The 23,236-nt window shown below is 38.1% G+C and overlaps 3 protein-coding genes across 4 annotated transcripts; 1 reads left to right on the top strand and 2 right to left on the bottom strand.

Moving 5' to 3' along the window:
• Positions 1-3,059, top strand: LOC126800749 (vicilin-like seed storage protein At2g18540). The gene is given in 8 exon segments (XM_050528162.1): positions 1-319; positions 922-1,103; positions 1,223-1,241; positions 1,244-1,302; positions 1,395-1,516; positions 1,842-1,863; positions 1,866-2,033; positions 2,128-3,059. Coding segments are annotated over 8 exon segments (1,731 nt in total). The 3' UTR covers positions 2,968-3,059.
• A 385-nt stretch (positions 3,060-3,444) lies between these two features.
• On the bottom strand, positions 3,445-7,210 carry LOC126782578 (probable protein phosphatase 2C 80). Its single transcript, XM_050507853.1, has 5 exons — positions 6,823-7,210; positions 5,884-6,583; positions 5,269-5,593; positions 4,428-4,577; positions 3,445-3,870 (listed from the first exon to the last, which is right to left on the bottom strand). Exons 2-5 carry the CDS (start codon positions 6,429-6,431, stop codon positions 3,574-3,576), a joined length of 1,320 nt encoding a protein of 439 aa, XP_050363810.1. The 5' UTR covers positions 6,432-6,583; positions 6,823-7,210; the 3' UTR covers positions 3,445-3,573.
• Positions 7,211-10,892: 3,682 nt separating this feature from the next.
• Positions 10,893-14,435, bottom strand: LOC126805038 (zinc finger protein GAI-ASSOCIATED FACTOR 1-like). Of its 2 annotated transcripts, none has more exons than XM_050532127.1 (4): positions 13,744-14,435; positions 13,256-13,652; positions 12,927-13,159; positions 10,893-12,293 (listed from the first exon to the last, which is right to left on the bottom strand). In XM_050532127.1, the coding sequence occupies exons 1-4, from the start codon at positions 13,868-13,870 to the stop codon at positions 11,521-11,523; spliced, it is 1,530 nt and encodes a 509-aa protein (XP_050388084.1). In that variant the 5' UTR covers positions 13,871-14,435; the 3' UTR covers positions 10,893-11,520. The 2 variants fall into 2 exon arrangements, with proteins under 2 accessions (XP_050388084.1, XP_050388085.1); XM_050532128.1 differs by having other exon boundaries at positions 10,893-12,281.
• Positions 14,436-23,236: the final 8,801 nt, after the last annotated feature.

Genomic DNA, 23,236 nt, shown 5'->3' with positions numbered 1-23,236 from the left:
ATGTCTAACAAAGATTCAAATCCACAGTTTTCATTTACTCTGTTCATCGTCTTCTTCCTGCTTTCGTCACCCGTCTTCTGCTCCTCTTCTGCCAAGTCTTTGAAGAATGAGGAGGATTTTTCCGGTACTGGTGGGGGGTATCTAGTGAGGAGAGATCAGAGGAGGGCGTTGGTTCAGACAGAGTACGGGGAGATCTCGTCCATTGATGTCACCGACGGACGGAGCGGGCCGTACCATGTTCAGTTCATCACCCTGGAACCCAACTCGCTGTTCCTTCCGGTGCTTCTCCACTCCGACATGGTCTTCTATGTCCACACAGGTACGTTTTAGGCCAATGCACCTTGAGACTTAGTACATTCAGGGATGGATTTAGGATTTAATAATATGGTGTGCCAGACGAAACTCAAATTTTTTTTAAGGACTTCGTGATAAATCAGTGATAATTTTAACATACGTCTGTTTGAACAAAATAGAAGACTGAGATTCAAATTAAAAGAATTACCATGTGTACTTTGTGTTGATAGAAAAAAACTTAGAAAAATATAATTAAAAAATCCAAAAAAAAAAAGTAAATGACTCAATTTTTCTTGATTATATACTTAATTTTTTCCCTAAAAAAATAATGAGGTGAGCTACAGAAAACCCTAACCCACCCCTAAATTGGTGTCTAAATACATTCATATTTGTTCCGCTATGTATATTAAGTTTTGAGATTTTTCTTTACCACGCTAAGTTAAACCACGTACACTGTCTAAATGTTTACCAATTACCATGTCGAGCCACACCGGTGTCTTGATCAGGTAAGATTTGCTCAAATTAAGGTGAAAACATACTAGCTATGCTTGCCCAGATTTACCGTGGCATTGATGAAGTGAGGTGACATGAATGGACATTGATATTCTACTGTAATTATGTGTTTAGGGAGTGGGAATTTGAATTGGGCTCATGGAAAGGATGATCAAATCAACAAGGTTCCTATAAAGAAGGGTGATATCCATAGACTGCGGCCCGGCTCTGTGTTCTTTCTGCAGAGTGATTTACAGACTGAGCGTCACAAACTTAGAATTAATGCAATCTTTGTAAATACTGCTGAAGACGTATATGTAAGAGGAGCTATCTCTGTCTCTTTATTTTTCTTTCCTGTTCATTTTGCATTAAACTGACTGGAAACTATTACTCACTTCAAACTCTTGTTTTTAATGTTGTAACAAAACACATGCAGGACCCAACGATAGGAGCATACTCAGTGTTAGGGACCTGGTCCGAGGTTTTGACACCCAAATCCTTCGGTCAGCTTTTCAGGTTTGAAATTAACATATAGGCTGTTAATCTTTTCTGTTTGCTGATAACTAGTCACTATATAGTTAATTCATGAAAATGTGTGTTTTAAGTAGGTTTCTGAAGAAGTGATCGAGTCGATAATAAACTCGACAGACCACTCAGCCATTGTCCATGCAGTGCCAACAAAGAAAGAAACCTTCTGGGATTTGGATGCTCGGTTCTTGAAAACCTTTAGGCCATGTTTGTTTCATAGAATCATTGCCTTGGGAAAGTAAAGTGATTCCTTTCATTTGTTTGGGAAGCAAAATAAAGAAGAAGGAAAAGAAAATGTTTTCCAAAGCAATGGAAAATTGGTGGGAAAGTGGTTCCCTCCACACACCCCATGAAATCACTTTCTCATCCAGACTTCTACAATTATTGGACCAAACTAACTTTAACTCTTGTCACTAATATATGGGTATTATGGGAAAATCAATAAGATTTTCCTTTACATTCCTTGGCTTTTCCAATAAAAGAAAAGAAAATTTATGGGTATTATAATTTCCCATGGGAATGGAAAGGAATGGAAATGATTTCCTTGCTCGGCACTAAACAAGAAGAAGCATAAGAAAGAAAAATCAAAAACTTATAATATTTTTGATGAGGTCCCAGATTTCAAGAATTGTAATTGTTGGAGCACCACCGTGAATGAGAGGACCTCGCCTTTATTGTCTGGATCAAACATTGGTCTATTCATGGTGAACTTAACCAAGGTCAGTGACCCTCGATATTTAGCTTGATTTTGTGTGGATTAGGCTGTAAGCGACTCTTAACATTTTGAAAGTTTTTGAATGTGTTTTGCTGTAGGGTGCAATGATGGGGCCTCACTGGAATCCAAGGGCAACTGAGATTGTAGTTGTGTTACATGGGCAAGGAATGGTCAGGGTGGTTTGTGCTAGCACAGCAAAGAGATCAGAGTGCAGAAATTTGAGGTTTAGGGTTACGGAAGGAGATGTTTTTTCTGTACATATGTTCCATCCAATGGCTCAGATGGCATATAAGAACGACTCGTTGGTGTTTATGGGGTTCAGTACTACAACAAGGAGCAATTATCCTCAATTTTTGGCTGGGAAATATTCAGTTCTCCAAACTCTGAACAGAGAGATCTTGGCAGTGTCTTTGAATGTCACAAGCACCACTATCGATCAGCTTTTAGCTGCACAGGCAGAATCAATCATACTCGAATGTACTTCCTGCGCCGAAGAAGAGGAGAAAGTAATGATGGAAGAAATTGAAAAGGAAAGGGAGGAAGAGGAAGCTAGGAAGAGAGAAGAGGAGGAGCAGAGACAGAGAGAGGAGGAATCAAGAAGGAGAGAAGAGGAAGAGGAGAGGAGGAGAGAAGAGGAGGAAGAAGAGAGGAGGAGGAGAGAAGGAGAGGAAGAACACGAGAGGCAGAGGCAACAGCAAGAAGAAGAAGCACAAAGGGAGCAAGAAGAGGCAGCTAGGAGACGGGAAGAGGAGGAAGACAGAGCCCGGCAGGAACAAGAAGAGGCAGAGAGCGAGCAAGAAGAATCTAGGAGGCAACAACAAGAGGAGTACAGTAGAAGAAGAGAGGAAGAGGCCCAAACAGAGCAAGAAGAGGCTAGGAGACAACAAGAAGAAATAGAAGGAAGAACCAGACAAGAGGAGCAACGTTTTGAAGGTTAAGCGGGAAGAAGAGAGGTTTGAGTGTGTGGAAATGTCTAGGTAATGTGAACAAGAGAATCTCTTGTGCTGCCTTCTATCAGTTTTATGTTTTCAGATTTTATGTGACTTTTGTTTCATGTAATAAACCTCTATCTAAAACAGATTTAGTTGTGATTACAATAAATAGTTGAAATCTTACATAGAAGTGAGGTGGCTGAGTTTTTACTTTGAACTGAGGTGGATTCGATTGCTGTATTTCCTTAGATATGGCTTTCAGTCAAGTTCTTACTGTTGGAGATGCAGCAAGTTTCTATAATTAAAAGACTAGAATGTTTAGACTTTATTAAGAGTTCAAGTACTGTACTAAAGCACTTAAAAAATCCAAATCAAGAATTGGACGAGGCACTTTCCTAAGGTTCAAGTTATGAATTAGATCATCCAGACTTAGAAGATAGGCACATTGCAAATTTGCAATAAAGTGATCAGGAAAACTGAAGATAAGCAAAACACTCTGGTTTCATTGCAAAACAGAGTAATATAATTCTAAGCCAATCCGCAAACTTGCAGAAAGCAAGCATATCAACCATTTACAAATGAAATAGTTCACTAAACTAAGTACTCACTGTTTCACACCTTGATGGAGCTAGTTATGTAGGACACGATAACGGTGACATCATCAAGCTTGCCTCCATAATAACGGAACCCTGCATCTTGAGCAGCAGTGGAAAAAGGTGTTTGCCTGTTCTTATCAAGAGCTCGTTGGCGTGCCAAAGCTGCTATTTTATTAGCAGTTGCTTGTGGCTCCAAGCCAGTTCTCACAGCATGAACAACAATAGCAGTAACCTCACTGTTATACAAGTTGTCAAACAACCCATCCGTCCCAGCAATAATGACATCTCCTGCGGCGACAGGAACCAAAAATACCTGGTGCACATCATGTTCCAATTTAGATACCCAGTCGATCAAAGCATTTCATAGTTATTTTCTTCTTCTTTTTCCCTTCATATTACAAACACAGGCTATTGAGAATAGTGACATAGATTCCCATAAGGAACATACAGCAAACAGAGTCAAAGTAACATGGACATGGACCATTTAGTATTTAAAGACTCCCAAAATTTGTTTATACAATATTTGTTGGACATTTCAAGGCCTATTCTCTCACTCATTGCATTAATTTGCACCACAGTCCCATCTATGATGATGGCAGGTGTTTTCCAGAGACATACAGCCAAAATAAGTATATTTATCTTGCAGACATGTAACTTCATCACCCTTTTCTATTGGCGGGATCTTTATTACATTGAAACTCGTAGATAACCACAAACATATTACAACCATTGTCATGCCCAGCTGAACTTCAACTTCTTTCTCAAGCAACCCCGCGATAGTTTACTTGGACGTTACGGGTTACAACTAGTATCAGACTATCAGTGTATCTCGCTCAGTACTTTAAAGATGATTTTGGGGAAGGAACTAACCTGACCAGAGCTTGGTAGATCAGCTCCACTGCCACTTTCCAGCTGATATGTAAAATTGAAGCCATGCTGCTGAACAGGGGATCGGAAGATGGTGCTTCCATCTCTAACCACTATGAATCCACTGTCCCCGAGATTGATAGCATGTAAGCCCTGACAAATGAAGAAAACAATTATACAGCATAGTTAAACTTTACGAAAGGCATCTACAGCCTGTGTCTAATCTCCACTCCAGACTCTTGTCAAGATAATTTGTTCTATACAGCATGAAAGTGGGTTTGCAACTAATTCAGCAAAATCCTTGTATGGAGGACTATTATTCAAATTCATACTCTTTATATTGAAATCTTCCCAACTTTCTACTCTAAAGACAATGTTTTAGGACTGGGCATCTGCAGCCTATGTATGATTCCCACTCTGGACTCTTTTCAAGATTAATTGATCAATAGAGTACAAGTGAGCCTTTTATCAGCAATTACTTTGTATGGAAGATTACTGTTCACCAAGCTTGAAAGGTTAAAGTTCTGCGCTATAAACTCATGAGTCCCAATCTCCACAAGCATGGCGCATATTGCCAGTATGTTGGTCTTCGGCATAATTCAAATCCTATCTAACTATGGATGAGAGATGACAAGTATACACTATAGATTACTTTTGACAAGTTTATTTCAGCTGCATAATGTGTAGCCACACACATCTAGACGCCGGGCAGAAGTAAAAGAAATTAGATGATCATATGTAATCCCTACAAACCCGATCATATCTCTGCTTACACAATTAAAGAAACAAGCATCCCAGCAGTAAATTACATAGGAGTTGATAGTCCAAATGAAATTAAACAAACCTTCTCAGTAAGGCCAATGATGCAAGCTGTTGAAGAACCCTTTGCTCTGGTGCATGAGTGAGCCTTCTCTAACACCTTGGCTGGTTTAAAGCTACCCGTAGGCTCTTCTTGAATTGCCTTAACAGAATAATTCATAAGTTCACGGGCAAATAGTCCAGCATTAACACCAACGTCAGCCCATCCACCCACACCATCTGCTACACCAATTGCCTGTGCATCTTCACATATGAAGTGGGCATCCTCTCCTCCTGTCTCTTCCTTCTCAGGATGTGGTAAGTAACATGCTCCTGAAAGTAGCTTCAGAGTTCTCTCTCCCAAAACTGGCCTGAAAATGAAACCAAAAAATATGATATAAGCACTGAGAATACGCTTGGCTCCTGAAAGTGCTCTCAGTGCAGTACAAATGAAGAAAACAGTATCAATTCCACTTTCTTTAACCTCTAGGGGATCTAACTAAGCTCATAAATGATAAAGAAACAGACTAATATGTCGGACATGCAACTGCAATGTATGCATGCATAAGAACATGAGAACCCTAAAATAACCAAGCAATGAGGACAAGAAATGACCAATTGATGGAAGAACCAAAATTAATGAACAGATGAGAGAACATACTGATCAGACAAAACAGTAGAATTTGAAATCTGTTCTTCATTAGAGTTGCCATCAAGTGACAAATTCTGAGCAGCACCAGCAGCATAGCAGTTGGAAGCCGAGGCGTGAAAATTTCTCAACCAAGATCCAACATGCACTGATACTAGACGACTGTTGAACGATTCTTTTCTTCTCAAGCTCAAGCTAGCTTTCAGGAAGCTGTTACGACCTCTATCATTGAAAAAGACCCCAGTTGGTTTACTGAAGTCTAATCCATTCCCAGTACTGCCAATCAAGTCATCAACATAAAGTTCCCCTCCAAACACAGGTTTCGAACTCGAAGCAGCCATAGATTTTCCCTGGTGTAAAGAACCAAAACTATACCTACTATTTCCCGGGGCCAAAAGGGTCGAACACGGTAGAGAACGCCCCAACCCGGAGTTATGAGGAAACAATTTCCCCTGACAAGGCACTATATTTTTCGAATTATGTATCCCACTCTTGCTTATCACTCTCCAGAAACCAGAATGTATAGTACCGTTCACTTTGGGGAATATAGCAGCTGGCATTTTAACTCCTTATACAAAACACCCTAAACTCAACAACCCTCACCAACACAACCCAACCTGAAATTCTATCTCCCAGATAAAATCTCATCACTCTGAGCACATCAAATTTATCACAATAACATAAAAGCTAACCGCTCCTACAGCTCTGAAACCTGTAGAAAGATGGAACACTAAGCTCAATCTCATCATAAAGATCAAAACTTTCCACTACAAAACAACGAAATTCAAGCTTTCTAATCCACAGCCTAATCCTATCTAAAAATCTAAAAACTTTATCAGCTTCTGAGCTAAATAAGAATACCCCATATAAAAATGAACCCAAGAGATACGAACTTGACACAACAAAGCAGTAAAAGCAATGAAACGTAAAAGATAGGAAAGAAGAGGGTACCGTGATTTGAGGGTGGTCAATGAAACACAGATCCTTAGAAACAGACCAAACTGGATAAGGCTTTGCTATAAATGGAAGCTCCGAAGATATTAAGGTGGTCGATTCAATCTATTTTCGGAGCTTCTTTCGCTGGTTGGGAATATGCCGTTTATGGTTGGGCGCCCCACGTAAGGTTCACAGACGAGAGCCAGATAAAACACGTGGTGGGAGGGAGGAAGCTGCTTCTGCTAGTATTGAAAAACAAAAATTGCTCTACTTTCAAAAGCTCACTAACAGAAGCAGTAATTTGCTTTGAAATCTCAGAGCGAAGAGAAGGAGGGTTTGGGATAAGTTGGAGTTTTTGGTGCCCAAAAACTTGGATAGAATCCTAGCGTTGCGATCATTTCAAAGTGTGATGGAAATTTATTTGGTATAAAACAAAATTGACAAATACCTATTTTCCTCTCTTAAATGTTCATTTTATTTCCCAACTAAAATCTGAAAAATATGGGTGTTTGGTGTTTGATGCAACTATCGCGACAGACCGATAAGTGGACGACGTGTTAACAGGTGGTAGGTAGGTGAGCAACAATGCATGAAGGGGTAGGTGAGACTGAGAGTGTGAGTCACAGTCCGTACATTATGTAATCCTAAATGGTATAACGTAAAGTACAACTGTACAACTTCTGAATGTTTTTTTATAATTCTGCATCGGTATCAAACTTTGCCAAGTGAACGTAGTAAACATACCCCGAGTTGTGGCAATATAATACACGTTATTCGCTACAAATGAGAGTCTGACACATAAAAAAAAAAATTATTGAAATAACCCTATGTGTGTTCCAAATCAAAATTTTTCTCCAATTGTTGTATCAAATTTTTTCTTTTTTGTTACTCTGGTTTTGAAAATTTGATTCTCTCTCACGGTTACTCTTCCGTCCTCCACTCTCATGTTCATGCTTTTCTTAACCACCGTCACTCTGATGATCACCACACCACCACCGCCACCCGCACTTCTGTCGACACCGCACTCTTCGACCTCAAGAGGTCGTCTTGCCCTCTGCTTACTTCGTGTCATCTTCGGCGCACCACGACGGTCGTCTGAGCTCAATCAAGGAGATGATGTTCGTCTATGCACTTGGAGTGCTCACCACAGCGATCATCGTCGTACTGGTTTGTGCGATGTGCAAGTGTGATGTTTCAGCCTTTTGGACTGGTTTTTTCACAATCATCGGTATTACTGGCTTGCTTGACTACATTGCGAGGACAAAACATCCACGGCTTCAGTAGCGACACCGAAGAGGTGGTGCGGTCGTACTCCTCCACCATGTTGTCGAGATCCTCGTCGGTGGTGACGGAGATGAGTGAGTCGAGGTCCTCCGTCAGGAGCTGTTACTTGAGCGTTAACGGTGGAAGCAGAGATGGAGGAGTGGCGGTCAACGACAACAATGCGAGTCTCGCCGCCGACGTAGCAGTGCGACTTGTTGTCTGGTCAGGGGATGATGTGGTCGTCGTAGCTGCACATAAGGCGGAGCTTGGTGCCAGGGACTTGAGGGAAAGGCTCGACGTCCCAGGAAGAGTCAGCATTGTGGGATCAGTGGGAGGATTCGAGTGCGTCGAGGTAGCTGAGCTGCATGGAAGCGGCGGCGGTGGTGGCCGGAAGTGGTGGATCCATCACAGAGAGAGAGGAGAGAGAAATTTTTGGGTTGTTATTACAGAGATAACACTTTTAGAGGAATGATTTACCCCTTTTTGTGGTCACGTGAGGGACACATGACCCAGAAAACTGACCTATGATAGAATTTGGCGTCAAACCCCTCATTGATAGTGAATAAAGAGTTTAGGTACTACATGGGTACAACTCATAGTATATGTATTACATTGACTTTGCCACAAGAGTTTGAGTATCGATGATGAATTTTTTTTTAAAAGGAATGTAGGACACTGCTCTAAGAATAAATATTTAAATATAAATCATATCGAACCAATATTATTATAAGAAAGGAAGCAATATATAGAGCCGTCCGGATGGGATGTAACACCTTGACTTCGGGTAACATTAGAAGCCTTACAAATATATTCATATAGTATGTCCTAGATAATTACAAGACTCTCCTCAACCCAAAATTTATTCAAATTAAAAAAACTAGGGAGCTGACCTAACGTTTTAGGCTTTAGCCATGCAATTCACTTCACGAAACATATGTGTTGAACCTGAATGAAGGAGAAAGAAGTCATGTACGACTTACAGTCCTCCGCAAGTTGATCCACCTCAAAGAGATCATCATTACTATGTGTGATTATTGATAAAGTGATTTAGGTTCACATCAAAAACCAATTAATAATAGATTGAGTGGCTCAAACTCTTATAAACTCATAGAGTATATCCTAATTCTCAATGTGAGATATATAATCTCAACACGCCTCCGCACGTGTGGTAAATTTTCAAGCCATACACGTGGAAAATATTTTGGGTGACATGGAGTATGTGTGGCCATTTGGGTTTCGAATGTGGATATGAGTAACCTGCTCTGATACCATGATAAAGTGATATGTGATTTACATCAAAATTAATTGGTAATGGATGAAGTGACCTAAACCCTTATAAACTTACATGTTAGGTCTCAATTCTTAATATAGAACGTATATTCTCAACAATTGCTACCGCAAGAAATGCAATAACACACTATTTCCACATCATTTCATCCCTCACAAAGAGCTATAAGGAATTGAGGATATATATTGTTAACGCCACCCCATGAATAGGGTGATCTCCGGCTTAATCTCCTCCTGCTCCGGTGGCTGAAGACCTGGAAAACTCAGCATGCAGGCATGCCGATCCGGCAACCCCTATACTTGCTCGGGTATCGCCACTAACGCCACCCACGGTGGCACGTCTCCAGAGGTAAAAACAACGTACTTGCACACATTGCCACATCGAGGGAAGGGACATGCGCGTTCCTCAGGTTGCTCAAACCACCTAAAAGAGGTAACGTATTCTTAAGTCCTTAATTCTCGAACTTCTTCCGCTCCGTATATTAACGTAAGTTTTCGGAGGATCGAATGTCGGCGCACTGCTAACACTTTGATTTTGACTTGTTGTGTGCATGTCTCACTGAGCTGACACACCAGAATACAAAGCTACATGAAGCTCGGTCCCCCCGAATTTAGCTCATGTAGCATATATCATTATGTAATGCCTCAGCTTCCAAGTGCAGCGCAGATGTGGCAAGCCTAATTAAAAGGCCTAGCTAGCGCCGCTAAGCCACCACCCCAATCCCACCTAAGCCACCTTTGGCATGTCTCACTAGATACGAACCATTAATGTTCATCTTGAGCCTTTTAAATATTTTACGGTCATTTTAATGTTTTACTCTTCACTAGAGAATATTTGAAACTACCGAAGTCGTAATATATGAGGATCTAATTGTTCAAAATAAAATAAGTAAAAATTTAGAGCTTAACATCGTCTCCTCAATCTCATTTTCAAAATAAAATTTACTTCAAATTCAAATTAAACTAATAATTTTTCAATGACCACATCCTATAATAGCTTGTGTTTCCGCCTCATTTATCTGCATGTTGTTAATTTACACAGAAACTAGGCTTTTCACATAATCAACTGCTTTACAATACTTGTAACCTCTTTTAAGATTTGGAATGGCTCTCACTTTGGCTCTAGGTTTGTATAGAAAAAAGATTTTCATGACCGTCTGCTTGATTTCCTCTTCTGAAAAGTTCTCTTCCAAGCTCCAAAGCACTGTCCTGGTAGCGATAGGGTTTCACATGTAAATTCAATAGTCCAAGTAGCAGGAGAATCCTCCTCCAGATTCATCAACCAAAGGTCATAAAAGTCAGTCTTCATAGTTTGGTTCACGATGTGTAGGTAATGGTATCAGCTCGAAGACCTCATTGCGCGAATCAAATGCCAAAACAATAGAAGATGAACCATTTCTTGTCCACATGAGACTCATTTTATTTTGGACATAATTTTTCATTTTTGACATATACTAGAGCGTAACTTCCTATAAGTTTTGATTAATCAGATACGTAGCATATATATCGTATTGTTTCTACAATATTGCTGAATAGTGAAAGGTTGAGACTATGATTGATCTAAGTTTATAATAACTTGATCTTAGTTTAACTACAAGTACAAGACATGGAAGTTGATCCAAATCCATGCCAGGACTCCTAAACTAGCGTACTAACTAGTAACTACTAACACAGTATTTTACAATATCAGCCCCAAACCTGTGTTTCTACTACAGCCTAATCTACAAGTCCATGGTGGTAAAAATTCAAACTCATCCTTTACCACAGGGCTTGGCGTTAGAAATTTGACAGAATTAAAGACACATGTTCTGCAGCAGGTACACATTCATTCACCAAAGCACCTTAAAGACACATGTTCGCCTTCTCTTCATCCTCTAGCTTGCACCACCATATGATTCCAAGGTTAAACAACACAGGGAAGAACGGTTCTGAGATTTTACACTTCAAAACATCCACACAAGCAACATACTCTCATTTCCTCCCTCAGTCACCATGGCAGCAGAACATTAAAAAAAAGACTCAACCGCCTGTCTGATGTTTACCTCCTATGAGCGCAATTCAATATTTTTACTGTTTATATCGTCTTGGGATCATTGTTCATTCTGCACCTTTACACCAGTTCTTCAAGTCAGATGGAGACAAGGACTTGTTTCTTTTTCAATTTCATGAGCTCCTGGCCAAATCTTTATCGCCATATTCTCCACTTCCAAATGATGCAGCTGCAGAAGCCACATCTAGACCACCACCGATGGAAGTAATTAGGGCTGACAGGCCACTGTTGGGGTTATTACCAGCAGCCATTCCCAATCCTAAAAGATCAAGTGTTGTCTGCTTAGGACCAAACATTGAAGGACTTCCCATCATTAATTCCTTCCATCCAGAACCATCACAAGGAAGACCAAGTCCAAGCCCTGCAGCAATTGAGGCACTATCTGTTTCTGCTTGTCGCTGATTCCATTGCATGCTCTCTTGTTCTGCAGAAGAAGATGCGGAGGACACAATGCCAAACCCACGGAGCAATGATGCATTAGTCGCTGCTGCACCCATTTGAGCAGCTTTCTGAAGCAGTGCGGTGGCAGACATTGCAGGTTGAGGTGGAGACGCATACTGCCTATGCTCCTGTCCTGCTGTCCCAAAAATCGAGGACGTGTGACTGGTTGAGAGGCCAAGAGAGATAGGCTCGATTGAAGACGATGTCGCCAGGTCAGTTGGTTGGTCTGGTTGCCTGTTGGCTCGAATTAAGTCTGTATATGCAGGAGGTTGAGGAGGTTGCAAGCTTGCTCCAGATGTTGTTGACGAAGCAAATAAACTTGCAAATACACTACTGCTTGTACTACCATTGCTGCCCGAGCTGTTGCTACTGCTACAGTGTCCTTTCCGCTGAGTCACAGCAGGGCAATCTTCTGGGAGCTTTTCAGGCAACTCTGGCATTGCAACTAAGGGCAATAAGATAAAACCAAAGAAGAGTCACATAAAACTGTTGAACATACATCATAGAAAGTTGAGCCTTTCTCTACATAAAAACTTTTGCAGGGTAAAGGAGGATCAATAATGGTTTCTTTTATCCAATCCACTTACTCTCACTTTTTAGCTTTCGATCACCTGTATATTTATTGAGATTCAACTCATTCAAGAGTATGGAAGCATAAGTTCAATGGAAACTCTAAATAAGATTAATTTTATCGAATTCCCAAATCCCTGATCAATTACCATGCTGTGTGATACATCTTGCAGTTTAACAAGAGAATTCATTAACAGACAAAAACTACTAAACTCCAAATTTTTTAAGGGAAAGAGACACACGCAAGCAGAGTAAAGATGCCAAGGATTTTGGATTTTGTTGTTTATTCAGCAAAAATTCTTGCATACTCAAAGTTTTGGTACTCAATCATGTTAGCATCAATCTCAACTGTTGAATTCTAATTATTAATAACAACTAATGGTGAATATATTTCAGAATACCGGTACTTTAACTACGTAAGACGTTGCCGTTTATTCAGACACAATAAACACATCCAGACAAAACCGAACTGAAAGATAGAGAAGTTTCCAAATTTAGGTGTATTTACCTGAACTCTGAATAGCCAGAGCAGCTGGTTGTTGAGATGGAGCTGAAGAATTTGAGGGTTGGGATGGAACTGAAGCCTGTGCAGGAGGTGGTGGTGGTGGATGTGAATTTACTGTCTGAACCTTTGGGTCTGATTCTGAATTCAAATTCACATTTTGAGTCTGAGCAGGACCTCTAGCACTTTCCTCAGCCAAAGCATCACAGAAAGCCCTGTGTGTTATGAAGCTATCCCTCCTTCAGAAAACCAAGAACCAAAATCTTCAGCAAAAACCCAAAACCCAACAAGCTCAAAATCATAAAACTTGAACATCATTAAGATTAAAACTTTACCTTGAAAACATAGTCCCACAATCACATTTATACTCTCTGGTGCCACAAATCTTAGAATGAGCTTTCCAATCCGACTGAACCGCATATTTCTTCGAGCACTTGTCGCATTTCCACTTCTTCTCGCCGTGCTTTCTACAAAAGTGCTTCTTAATCCCAGTCAGATCACCCAAAGCTCTAGAAGGATCATGGTGGACACAAGAAGCTTCAGGGCAGACATAGACTCTCTTCTTGACCTCTTTGGTCGATCTCTGCCTCAACTTCCACGGCAGATTATGACCTCGGCGATGGAGCTGCAGATTCTGATCCCTCTGAAACCCTTTGTTGCAGATTTCGCAGACGAATCGGTTCGTTGCCATAAGGGTCTTCGGAGACAGAGCAATCACCTCTGCATCTGGATCTGCAGTAAAGTCAAACAAACCCAGAAACCCAATTTAACTAACAAGGTTGTACCAAAACTGTACAGAATTGATTTGGGGTTTTTGAATTACCTGGCATTCCGGGCAAGTTTCGCTTTTTCTTGGTGTTTGGTTTTGGAGCCGGAGCAGTTTGGTTACCGGAGGAAGAAACACTAGCCTCTCCTGAAGCTGTGGAGGAGTTATCTAAGTCCGTCGGCATCGGAAGACTAACAATACTTCTTACTTGTGTCGGTTTTTTGGAGTTCAATTTACAGGACAAGAGCAACAACAAAAAACAAAATTCTACCAGTTGGGTTTTATCTGGAAAACTCCAAAGAAGAAGCTTTGTAGGTACGAAGTATTCATTTTCTAGGCTTCAGTCTCATCTCTATCTCATCTAACAGTCAAGGTCTCTTCTTTATTTTTGGCTATTCCCACGGTCCCACCTAACAGCTCAATAACTCTGACCAAAATATCCATCACTCCCAGAAACGCAATGATTAAACCCAAGACTGTAAAAACCAATGGAAGCCCCAAAATTCAAAACTCCCCCACAAACAGTAAAAACTGATCCAACCCTGGTTCCTAAAAATGACCACAATCAGAGAATCTGAAAGCTGCTTTCCTGAAGCCTACTTCACAACTACTTGAACTATAAGAACAAATGAACAAAACCCAATTGAGCTTTCAGCTGAAACAGAACGGAGATGAGAAAAAGACAGCGTTTTTATAAGGCCACTCTTGGAACAGAGAGAGAGAGATATATATTCTGTGAATAAAAAGCACTGTGACTTGGGAGAGACGAAGTCTTTAGCTGAAAAGTTATGAGAAAGAAGAGAGATTAGTTTAGAATTTTGATTAATTAAGCGAGATTAATTAGGAGTTTAAGCTCGGTTGGCCTATGACTTCTCGTTCAAGCTTTGCATCTGTTCAGAACCCACTTGTCAATATTTGGAGGCGCGCAATGTTGGGCTGTCGTTTAGTGAAGTGTTTGAATGCGTTTTGGTCTACCAAAAAGGACAAGATTAATGGTCGACGACGGGGGATTTAAATTGATAAAAGTCAAACTACTTTTGTCCTGATGTGAGATTTTGGGGCCTTAACACAAGGCTGGCCCACTCTGATGTACGAACACGTTGTTGGGTTCCCTAGGCCTGACTGCGTTGAATTACTGCCCCTTATTTTTTACGTTCATTTGTTTTTGGGTTACTGCGCGGTAAAATAGGATAGGAGGCTGTGGGAGTGGAAATGTATTGCTATTTGGGCGTAGTGTAATTATTACGTGTACCCTAAATAACACGTGGGATTGTCATGTGTTGTACTCAGCCAATTATATGATGCCATGATATAATTAATATGTACGTGGTGAAAATGACAAAAAATTATTTACATATAAGAACTAATCAGAAACAATCACAGTAAAAAAATGAACCAATAACATTAAAATAATACACTACGTGAGATATGTTGCGGGTATATATAATATGATACAGCCTCATTCAGAAGAAATTAACATGGCTTCCGTTGCTTCTATGGAAATGGAACTTTCTTTATATACTATAGTCTATGGATAAGATTTTCAGGCATTGGAATCTCGCATTCCAAAGAGCAAAAGGTGAGCAGGAAATTCATCAAATGAAATTGAAAATTGAAATGTTTATTAATACGTACTCGAGTAGAATACCAGAATATATTAACTAAAACAAAAGAATACCAGAATATAGTTTAGGGTTTATGTATCAAAATGAGACGCTGATGGAAGCTAGAGTAGCTCGCAGCTTATACATATATGGAGCCTCAATAGTTTTTTAGATTCATTGTCTAAAACAACAATGGCGGAACCATAATTTGAATCTTGAAAAGGGTGAGATGTATAGGGGATAATCTCATTAAATTTAACAAGTTTTACGTAACTTATTATGTTTTATAAATCAAGAGTTTAAGATATTAAATGTCAATAATAACTAAATGTATATATAAACGACACTTACGTATTATTTTACAAGAAATGGGTGTAATTAGTTTATATTAAGTACTTTCAATTCTAAATTTTTCTCTTTAATTGTTCCTTATTTGTTGTTGTCATTGATGGGGGAGGGGGGGGGGGGGTTCAGTGATTGAATTAAGTCAATCAACACATAATTTCATCATTTTGTAAGATATATATACGGTGATTGTGGAAGATATACAAATGTTAGGGGGGTCCGGACCCCGTCAAAGGTGAACGCAGTTCCACCCCTGCAAAAATAACAGTGTCAAGGGTTCCGGTTCGGTTCTAGCTAGCTTTGCTTGGTATATATGATATTGATTGATATATCAGTGATTCAGTGGTATGAAACTTCGAATGCATCAGAGCAATGATTAAAATTTAAGCGAGAATGGAAATATCGAGGATTCGAAATTGAAAATTTTGATGGAAATTTCGGGGAAATTTCGATTTTAAAAAATAATTAAGTAAATTGATGGAAATCAATTATCTACTATATGTCATAATAAACTGTTATATAAACTATTAGTTTATAGTGAGTTATAGTAATTTGAGTTAAATTAATCGTCGAGCATTATTAAAAATTTATTTAATATATATGTACTCAAAGGGAGGTTAGGTCATCACGTCTTATTTACATATGAACATATGATACATTGAACATGAAATTACATTAGTGATTTATAATCACATAAAGAATTTATGATGTACAAAATTTTCACTATCTTTATTATGTCCTTAAGTAAAACCCTACGTATATTGTGAAGAATAGTCATTAAATGATACCTCCTATATATAACTTATATGTCAACCATATGGGTCGTGAGTGATTGACTGTGGGTTATAGTAGTGGTAGTTCCCGTTCGAATCAAGTATGTTTCGACTTTGACCATAACCATAGTTTATGTGAAGTTTGTGTATCAGATGGTGTCTATATGTTGTTATTTGATTGCATCTCATTAGAGAATAAATATGGTGTATAATGCATGTTGAATTTCCCCCATAAGGGTAAGGTCTATCATTGCTTCCTCTAGACCAAAGAGGTTCGATTCCTCTCACAACTAGTTCGGTTTTATTTTAATTTTAGGTGAATGTTGAGACATGTAATGTAATATATAATAAAAAAGAGTCATATATTACAATAAGTTGGTGTAGTAGAGTTGAATATAACTTTGTGCTTGCAAAATGATGGATTGGAGGTTCGATTCTCATAACCAGTGATTTGTTATTTTATTTGAAATTTGTCTGATACGTGGCGATATTATGAAAATATCGGGAAATTTCAGTTTCCGGATATATCGGGAAATTTCAAAAATTTCTATCGAAAAATGCTTGGTATGTAACAGATATATTCATATGCCGAAAAATAGAAACTTTCACAGAAATATCGAGAAAATTATTGATATTTTAATCCTTGCATCAAAACATATCAGTAATATATTACGGTTGCCATTCTATTTCTATGTATATCAAGAGAGAATAATAATAATAATAATAATAATAATAATAATAATAATAGAGAAAACAACTATATGCTTATACCTGGCATGCATGTGGACAAATTAAAGAAGGCAAGAAAAAAAAATACATAGCATTCCACCATAAAAAGACAGGTAACTTAGATCAACGATAAAAATAGACAATGCATGCAATTGGTGCTCTAAATTATCGAATGGGATCAATGAGGTTCAAACTTAATTAATGCCGACATTTGTCAAAAAAAAAAACTTAATGCCGATAAATATATAATCTAGTGTTCTTGGTTTGTCTGTATTCACTTGTAGTGGCACTTCTATTTCATCGTTAGTCATCTCGATCATTTTATAGAAATGAAATCAAAGGTTTTCATGCAACATCAATATTTTACGTACGATTCATGCGCTTTCACTTTCGTCCTCTTTCCGTCGACATGTTCGCGATTAGAGATATTAATAATATTTTAAAGGAGGAGAATCTTGAATATATAATACCCTGGCTTTATTTTCAATTTTCTGGTATATGAAGACAACTCGTAGCTAGCCATTTAAATATCGCTCTCGTGGTTCAATTCATATTAATTTAGTACATTTGAGTGTGGCAAGAAGAAGAAGTACTTGGACGTATGCCATATAAGTAGAATTGAGGAATTATCAGACTATAATTCATTAATTCTTGAAGAGCGAACACGTACTTGAAATAATCCAAATTATTTCTTTCTCAATACACACCAATCATCGAGTTCTGATAGATAATTGAATCTAGAGATCGACAAATATTCATTCTGATTCTCAATCTAAACATCAGCAAAAACAAAAAAGATTATTGGTTTTGTTCTGCATGCACATTCCATATAGTAAAATAAGTTTGGAAATAACTTCAAAGCAAAACATTAGATAAGTCATAATAGTTGAAACAATTCCAACATCGCCTGATTGTTCTGCGAACAGTTTTTACATGTGCGACTTGACTAATGGTTGTAGTTTGCTTAAATTGAGGTGTTTTAGGGTGATAAAAGAAGCCAGGGACCCAAAGCAAAACTCAAAAGATTTTAACATGATACCTAATTACGAGCTTTATGACATTTAGGGACACATATAAGTGGTTTCCAATGTTAAAGCATAAGTTAAAAATGTGGTTTTAATTTAGTTTGTGGGTTTCCATAGTTCCGCTATCGATCTTCGTTGTTCTCTATAAAATCACTCGTTGTGTTTGACGTGCACGCGTGAATGCTTTGACAAAATTGATGCTTTTGTTTATCTCTTTACATGGTTTTGAAATATAGTTAGTACGTGGAGTTTAAAAATTACTATGATAAGTATTTCATGTTTGAATTTGTTTAACATGCATGAGCGTACAGAAGAATGCAAGCTTGGTTCATGGCATATATATACATCTACATGTTTTATTTTTTATAGTTATTAAGGTTTAACCGTTTAACTATGATTTTAACCAAAAAGCCGGCAGAGATTCTGCTCAGATTTTCATCATCACTTGGGATTGACTTGGATTGCATCTCCTTAATTTTATGGTTTCGAACTAATTAAGAAGGCCGGATTGGCGCCAGGAATGTTCCCTCTGATGAAAATCATTGTGGTTTATACACGGCTCACTATTTCTCGTTGAAGTTGTTTCTAGTTTGGCACAAATGAAAAGTGTGATCGGCTGAGATTCGAATTTACGGTGAAAGAGCGTGAACTTTGAAACGAAGTCTCACAGTTCTTTGTATTTTGAATTAATGTTGTAACAGTACCTGTTGTACGTATATATGGCAAACACCAAGAAGCAATACCAGTTCAGCTGGCTAGCATGAAAGAGAATGGTACATAGTCGATCGTCCTCTGACTCAATAGGAGAGTATCAGTTTGAAGTTATATATTGAACATTTGAACACGTAGCAAAGTAGAATCGAATAACCATGCATAGTCATACCCAAACGGTGTTGAGTATGAATACTTAAACTATATGAACATCTGATTTTTAATTTATGTTTTAGACTTTTGTTTTTTTGTTTTTAAATGGGCTAAACCGGCGGCTCTTACGTCGTATCTATTAATAAAATCTCAGAATCTATGAGGGGACATTAAGCCTAAACCTCATATTGTAAGAATATTCCGAAATAGTATCAGGCGTCTGTACATAACTTATGTACTCTAACAAACATCATTTAGCAAGAAGTGCATCATTGACAACTCCATTTGTTTATGTACGTTGACATGACCTACTACTAATAAACCCTTATGAAGCATGCACACCATAATTAGAGAAACGATCGGCTAATGTAAACTAGAACTACGGCAATTTATGTACTTGTGGTTTAATTTCTCAAAAATTATAGCTACACCACAGTAGAAACCATGACCAAATCAAAGCAAATCAATATGGATTAATTATGGTAATATACAAATTACTAATATTATTGCAGGTATTTGTAATCAGATGTTTAGACTTCATGTTTCCATTGTATTTGACAGTTTCATTAATAAAGGCATGAGAGTAGTTTCACAAGCCCTTAATTAAAAATACATGGAAATTGTAAATTAAATTAACTTAGTTTATACTTTTAAGTCGACTTGAAATTTTAAAATATGGTAGTTATGGATTTGATGACGATCGCGAAAACGTTAAAGTTACATACCCAACACAAGAAAATTCTGCTAAAAGATCTAGAAACTCAATGGAAAAGCTCAATGGATCTAGCTTCTTGTTGGCTTGTTGCCCTAATCTTACATAAATCATGCGGTCATGCCATGCATGCATGTGCTTTTCACATCGCTTTTCTCCTTCCCTCCCTGTCCTGTTCTTTTCATGCTGTGGTTTAATTTTTCCAGGTCAGTAGCTGCGATCGATATGGAAAACCACGAGTCATGGACCAATTGGACAGTTACGTCGACCACTCATACAATATGGTTCAAAGTTAAAAAGAGAACCCATCGGAATAGGACTGGTCAGTAGGTGAGGAGCTAATATATATCTCAATCTTTTCTAATAGGTTTCCATCTTCCTTTTGCAACCTCACTACAAAAGGTGGTTCCATTTCCTTAATCTGCAATATGTGCTTGACAGAGACAGTAGGATATATGGCCGGTGCATGGGATATCTCTTTTCGATCGATCGAACTCTAAAAATCCTTTATAACAAAAGGAGAATGGAATCACACGCATACATGAGTGATGGCAAATCCATATTTCTGCACAAAATCGATAGATTGAAGCCTAAGTCGAGAAATCGAACACCAGTCATAAACACATGAACGATCGAGTATAGTTGGGTTATTAACTTATTACTGCTTGTATGTAAATCTTATATTGATTAGATTGTAACGATAGTTCAACACGGTAATCACAAGCACAAGGCACATATAAATGAATGATTGGAAATTAACAGTTGACTCGGGTGACTTTGCATGTATTAGTATTCGTTTGGAGTAAAGCATTCTCTTTTACTAAGAAATTGTACATCTTCATCTTCCTCAAACTAAGTAAAGGAAAATAAAGGATCATTGTGGTAGGAAAAGTAATGTTGATAAAGGAGACCTTTTCAGAAAGAACAATGGCTAACTATCCGATCGAATTAGATTTCGGCCTACACTTCATCGTGTCAAATCAAACAATTGCCCAACACTTACTGTATTAATTTTTATTTCTAAGCAAGAACAACCGTTAGAAAAATCTGAAACAAATCGACTCAATCAGTAGTCAGTACTAGCTACTATAACAACTAATTAAGTACAAACTAATACTTCAACGTTTTACAGAGTGGTCCTAAGCTGTGACGTGAGGCAAAGAACATGACTAATTTGTTCGACAACCGGATCGATCAACATTGATCTAATAGCTTGGCCACCAATCAACTTCAAATTTCTACCTCATCTGCCTCAACAGAGCGGTACTATGAAAGAAGATTAATCGAAAACATGTCCATGTTTCGAATGAAGATTCCCTAACCCACTAATTACATAAAACAAGTTGAGGAATTTGGTGGATTAATTTCTCGTATATGTTTTCGGTTGACACTTGCATCAGCTCCACTGTGAAGAATGTACTAGACTATGACTGTTAGTTGGACCTAGGAACTGTCCCAACAAAGCCTTGCAAAATGATGTTTTGTGTTTTTTCCTTGCGTGTAGGACTCATTGAATGTACATGATTTTGGCCTCTATGATGTTGATTAAGATCCAAAAGAGTGGATGACACGTCATTGGATTAAAAGATGGAATCAAATAGGGAAAGAAGCATTGATGATGTTAGCTTCACGGCATGATCTCTTACCTTAGAGGGAGGTTTAATTTGTTTATGTAAGAGTAGTTTAATTAACATATATATATATATGTGGGAATATATATTTAGTTAAAGTGTAATTAGGAATTGTTATAATGGATTTATATTAAAATAACTTTGTATGAGCTTTCCCATATATATATATATATATATAAAGTTGATTAGGAATGAGGTTAAGTGAGTTCCCTATTGGTTTTAGGGTTGAGGTGTTTGCCGTGAGTTTTGAGAGGTATATAGGCACTTATGCAGTAGTTATTGCTGCTGCAAGGGACACTTGGACAATAGAAAAAGAAGATAAGGGTAAATCCAAATAGAAGAAATTCACAACAAATAAAAACTTAGTGTTAGGAGATTTTAGTCACTCCATTGAAGACCTTAGTGGCATCATCGACAAGCTTAGTGAAGTCGACATACGTGTGATTACAACAATCTTAGTGAGGTTGTATCGGCACTTGAGGCAACAATCTTGGTGAGGTTGTTAATACTTGATTGTGACTATCAAGTAAGAAGTCTTTTTACTTTTGAGAATAATATTATTATTGATTTATGTGTAATCATTGTATCAGTTATTCAATAGATTAGTAAAATTCTTCTACATATCCCGCTGCTATTACCCGTTATCGTTCTATCTTGTATTTTCACTCATTATGGCCCAGTCGGGCCAAGTTCTACCCTAAATTTTAGGACTAAGGGTAGGGTCGGGTCAGGTTTTGACTAAGTCAACAAAGAATAGGGTCGGCCGTGGCCGGGTTATGGCTCCGATTTTCAAACCCTTATCCGCCCTAAAGACCCATTCATTTAGAATTAAGATGGGGTCGGGCCGGCCCTCTAATAGAGCTAAATAGGGCCAACATGAGCCGAGCATGACATTTCTTTATCTAACAAAAATAAAAATATTATGTTTATTTTTTTTCTCACGATTTACTTATGTGGTTTCAAGTATAAGACAAGTCTATTTTTACAAGATATGTTCATATTATAAATACATATATGCCATGGATTTAACTTAAAACATCTATAACTTAAAATCTAAGTGACTATATATGAATATCTTATATCAAATTACTCAAAACTATTGTTATTTTTCACAACAAATAGAAAAATAAGACATAAAGTTTATTAAATCAATTGCAAAAAAGTGATGTGTATTGTATATAAAATATAAAAAACATATTTAAAAATATAAAAAAGTAAATTATTATTAGGGCCTAAACGAGTTAAATGTGGTGAGTTTCTAGAGTCAGGCCAGGCTTGGCCCTAAAGAGCTCAATAGGGCCAGGGCGGGTTTGATTTGCTCAATCTTACCCTACTATATTCGGAAAAGACTAGGGTCGGCCCGCCCTAATGTCGGGTCGGGTCGGGGGTTTCGGGCGGGCTCGGGCTCTGGCTCATGGGGCCAAATGATGACCCTTACTTGCATATTAATTTCATATCTAAATGATATGTTGCCCTTTCTTGTAAAGCAAGCCTGACGAATATAGCCATAGTGGGTCTCTAATCTCCTCAATTATCTCAAGTATTGCATCATTTGCAGGGACCAGATTTTCTCCTAATGAAAATTTTCATAATATTGCCTAATAAACAAATATTGGCTATCCATTTTGAATCAATAGCTAAGATAAGCCTAATTGTTAAAAATTCTCCTACCCCTCTCTCTCTTTCTCCCTCCTCAACTCCAACAACTTTAATTTCTACAAAATTAGATCTAGTTCTCTCTGTCTTCCATCCCCATCGCCGCCACCACCTTTCCTCCATCGCTATTGCCGATCTCTTCTTTTCACCATGAACATACGGTGTTGGTGTGTTAATTACATGAACAACAAACTAATTACATGAATGACAT

Source organism: Argentina anserina, chromosome 1, assembly GCF_933775445.1.
Source record: "Argentina anserina chromosome 1, drPotAnse1.1, whole genome shotgun sequence".
NCBI classification, from domain to species: domain Eukaryota; kingdom Viridiplantae; phylum Streptophyta; class Magnoliopsida; order Rosales; family Rosaceae; genus Argentina; species Argentina anserina.
This window is presented reverse-complemented; position numbering and strand designations above follow the sequence as displayed.